The 4,327-nt window shown below is 44.9% G+C and overlaps 1 protein-coding gene across 1 annotated transcript; it reads left to right on the forward strand.

Moving 5' to 3' along the window:
- The first annotated feature begins 571 nt into the window (after positions 1-571).
- Positions 572-3,810, forward strand: LOC147453367 (amino-acid permease BAT1 homolog). Its single transcript, XM_086515555.1, has 7 exons — positions 572-876; positions 944-1,126; positions 1,273-1,392; positions 1,479-1,670; positions 2,028-2,333; positions 2,428-2,610; positions 2,934-3,810. The coding sequence occupies exons 1-7, from the start codon at positions 796-798 to the stop codon at positions 3,420-3,422; spliced, it is 1,554 nt and encodes a 517-aa protein (XP_086371681.1). The 5' UTR covers positions 572-795; the 3' UTR covers positions 3,423-3,810.
- Positions 3,811-4,327: the final 517 nt, after the last annotated feature.

Genomic DNA, 4,327 nt, shown 5'->3' on the forward strand with positions numbered 1-4,327 from the left:
ACATTAGTGTTGTGTATCACAATAAAATATTATGTTTTTTGAAAAAAGTGTAACATTGAACTATTTACATTACAATATATTTCAAAAGCATAAAAATTAATGTTGGACACAATATGAAAACCGAAAACCCCTCTTTAACAAGAGAGGAGAGGTGCACAAATGTCAACACTCTCTCACACATAGGCTTAAAGAAATAATATAAAATAATTATTATCATTATCTTGCTATTTGGCACTGACCACAAGCTTTATCCAATGGTTCATAGATGCACCCAAAATCTAACCCCTTTACCCAAAGTCTAACCCCTTTACCCAAAGTCCAAAAAAGAAGACACTCAACTTTCAAGACATATCTTTGAACGTTTCTATGGTGTCCATTAAAAGGTTCCTTTTTCACAAGCCAAGGCTCGATTATTACAACTAGTGTGGCCGGCTCGCTCTCTCTCTCTCTCTCTCTCTCTCTCTCCCTCCCTCCCTTGCGTGCGCACTGTCCTCATAGTAGCCGGATAATGGAAATTGCGACACGTGGCACTGAAAAATCAGTCTCCATAGTATAGATAGAGAAGAAGAGAAGAGTCAAAGCGCTGCCACGGCAGAACACCTTTGCCTCCCTTCGAAATATACGGCATCTAGCCTACATTACCCGATACACTCTCTGTGTGTGTGTGTGTGTGTGAGAGAGAGAGAGGGAGAGAGAGAGAGAGAGAGAGACTCCGTTACTTCCACAACTGAGCTTTGGTTATGGCCACTTTGTAAGGCTCCAGTTGATCAAACGCAGGTAGCTCCTCTTGCAGTCATGAGCTCTCCCATGGCCCTCGACAGAGCAGAGCGAAGGCTTAATGAGCTCGGCTACAAGCAAGAACTGCGCCGCACAATGGTAAAGTGCAAAAAGAGAGAGAGAGAGAGAGAGAGAGCATCAACCCCAGCCTAGTTATTGTATGCAGACAACGGCCAAAGTTATAGGGATTGCATTTTCGACTGTCACCCTCTTCGCAGGCATCATCCCTCTCTATGGCTTCAGTCTCTCTTTTGTGGGACCTGTCGGCGTTGTATGGGGATGGGTTATTGTGTGCTTCTTCACATGGTTCATCGCCCTTGCCCTGGCTGAGATTTGCTCCTCTTTTCCTGTGAGTTTTCTTGCTCCTAACTTGCACTTTCCGAGCCGCAATGTCCAAGTGAAAGGAAAGGGAAGGGGAAAGAGGAAGTTGTTAAAGAAAAACGAGAGCGAATTACTCTGTTCATTCGTGGGTACCACCTAATCGTTGATATGCAGACAACAGGATCATTGTACTTTTGGACAGCCCACTTAGCAGGACCTAGGTGGGGCCCTTTTGCATCTTGGTGTTGTGCGTGGCTGGAGTTAGTGGGTGCGATAGCAGGTGTCGCATCTCAGGTGCATTTTGCCTTCTCCAAGCTCCTATTGAGACACATCGTCCTATACTACACCGCAAGCTTTTAATACGCAGACGACTTTCAAAGGCTTATGCAGGGTCGCAGGTCCTGCAAAACATCATACTACTTGCAACAGGGACTCACAAGAATGGTGGTTATCTTGCCCCTCCATGGTTATTCTTGATCATGTACATCGCCCTGGCTGTTATATGGGCATTCCTCAATACATTTACATTGGATATTGTCTCTTACTTTGGCATCGCATCCGTATGGTGGCAGGTAAATATCACTTGGGACTTTTTTTCACACGTTAGCTCAGGCATGAATTGTGGGTGAATGCACTCTGGGGCTCTTGAAGAGTTCCAAGTTGTAATGGAAGTGTAGTTTGTGAAGCCTAGATGGTTAAAGGTGTAATTAAGGCCTTTATAAGGTCATGAATGCATGTGTGTGTGTGGATAAGATCAAAAGAGTACAGGGGTAACGGGGTTGCGAATACACTCATCCGAGTCACAAAGCCATAGAGAGCATCCCGTTAATGTCCATCAGGCCATGTAGCCAGCAACATGACCTACTTTGTGTCCATCAAAAAGTACTTTCTAACATGAAACCAACAGGCTGCATTGCTGGCTGATATAGGTGATCGGTGGCTTACTACTTGTATTTTATCTTCCATTTGTGGCACCCAAGACCCAGCCAGCTTCCTTCGTCTTTCTCAACTTGGAAGAGTTTCCAAGCTTTGACACAGTTCCAAGCAAGGCATATGGATTTATCCTCTCATTCCTTGTTGCACAATATTCACTCTTTGGCTACGATGCTGCAGCGCATCTTACCGAAGAAACCAAGGGTGCTGACACAACCGGGCCTATTGCCATTCTTTGCAGCGTTGGCATGATCTCCATCCTCGGAGGAGCTGTTGTTTTGGCGCTCACCTTCAGCATACAAGTATGAACCTAACAAATTACTAGCTTCCAGCATCATTTGAGCCTTCGTGGCAAAATCATCTCGAGTTTTAATATATTCATGGTTACTACGGCAGGACCCGCAGTACTTGTACGATCCAAACAATGAAACTGCTGGAAAATTTGTACCAGCTCAGATTCTTTTTGATGCCTTTTATGGGAGACACCATTCTGTAACGGGAGCCGTGATGATGCTGATTATAATAATGGGATCTTTCTTCTTTGGTGGACTTGCAACAGTCACGAGTTCTGCTCGCATTGTAAGTAAATAATCTCCAGGTCATAAGCCACAATTAAGGTCATTTGCATGTCATATTGCCACATTGTGCTTTCCTCTCACTGAAGAGCTTACAAAAATGTCTTCCTCCATTAAGGGCAATAAAAACGTAGTTTCCAGAAGACCCAAGTAATAGCTCAACCTTCTGATCATTGACATACTAGAAAAAGTGGTCCAAAATTCAACGTCATTATGTCCATATGTATAACACCATATTTTTCAGAGTCGACACTGCATAGATATAACTTACCAGACATTATAATCCCATGAGCCATGCTTACCTGGAAAAAGGTTCTTCCTTGCTAGGTGTATGCATTCGCTCGCGATGGAGGGATACCGGGATCAAAGATATGGAGAAAGCTGCACTCAAAGAGTAAAGTTCCAGTGAATGGAGTATGGCTATGTACAACCATTGCAATTGTGATGGCCATACCAATTCTCAAGCTGAGCATGGTGTTCACAGCAATAAGCTCAATGTGCACGATCGGGTGGGTGGGAGCATATGCGGTGCCATTGTTTGCGCGCATGGTGGTGGCAGAGGAGGAATTCAAGAGGGGGCCCTTTCACCTGGGGAAGGGGAGCAGGTGGGTATGTGGGGTGGGGTTTGTGTGGGTGTGCTATACGTGCAGCGCCTTTCTGTTGCCCACCTCCTACCCGATCGAGTGGGGCACCTTCAACTATGCGCCGCTTACAGTGGGGCTGGTCATGGGCTTCAGCATGCTGTGGTGGCTCCTGGATGCTCGAAAATGGTTTGCAGGACCCGTGAAGAAAGCCCACCAGCCGTTGCCGACCTAATTATCATCCCTCACCCTCATAGAAAGCAGCAAAAATCAGAGAGGGTTCCTGTGGAGAGGGTTTGTGGCTCCCGGACGGTGATGACTACATAACTCCAAATCCAAAACTCCCGAGTCTCACACACCTCTCATATCCTCTAGGTGCGTATAATGCTTCTTCGCTCCCAATGGTATGTGAATAGGGGTGTGTGTCTATGTTTGGCGTCCCTCCTAATGACCTCATATCTTGCTCTCCATTCTTCGAGGTGAGCCATCAAGTCCGACCGTCCATTCACTCCACAACCTCTCAAAATGAGCACTAGCCTAGGTGTGTAGACAAGATGAAAAGGGCAGAACGGCTCTTTGTTGATTAATATATCTTGAAATATAGTTTTGTTCTAAGATGAAAAGGAGATTCTCTCTCTCTCTCTCTCTCTCTCTCTCCAAACAATAAGCATAGAGGAGAAGATGGAAGCCTCGAAGGATGGATGGGTGGAGGTGGTGAATAAAAAGCCTCTCAAAAAGATACAAGAAGTATAACAAAAATAGGAATTGCAAATCGTGCACACCATCATAGAGGAAGAAAAGATGAGGCAACCTAGATCAATATCCTAATCATCAGCATCTCCAAGCAAGTTGACTCCACACCTTCAACAAGAAGCTTTTTTTTAAGGAAGATGAGTCACTCGCCTTTAGTGAAGCTTGGAGAGCCGACAAAGGCACAACCAAGAAGAGGGAAATGAAGTGACCACTTTAATGTTGAAGAGAATGATATTAGGCACTTAAGCTACCAATCCCATCTTCCTTGATGACAACCTACATGGATGCAGCTAGAGCAAAAACAATCATGCATGCCATGAGTCCTACAAGCGTGCAAAGAAGAAGAGATCTTTATACCATGATGGCCTGTCATAAAATCTAATATCT

This window comes from Adiantum capillus-veneris, chromosome 7, assembly GCF_014529385.1.
Source record: "Adiantum capillus-veneris isolate H3 chromosome 7, ASM1452938v2, whole genome shotgun sequence".
Taxonomy (NCBI): domain Eukaryota; kingdom Viridiplantae; phylum Streptophyta; class Polypodiopsida; order Polypodiales; family Pteridaceae; genus Adiantum; species Adiantum capillus-veneris.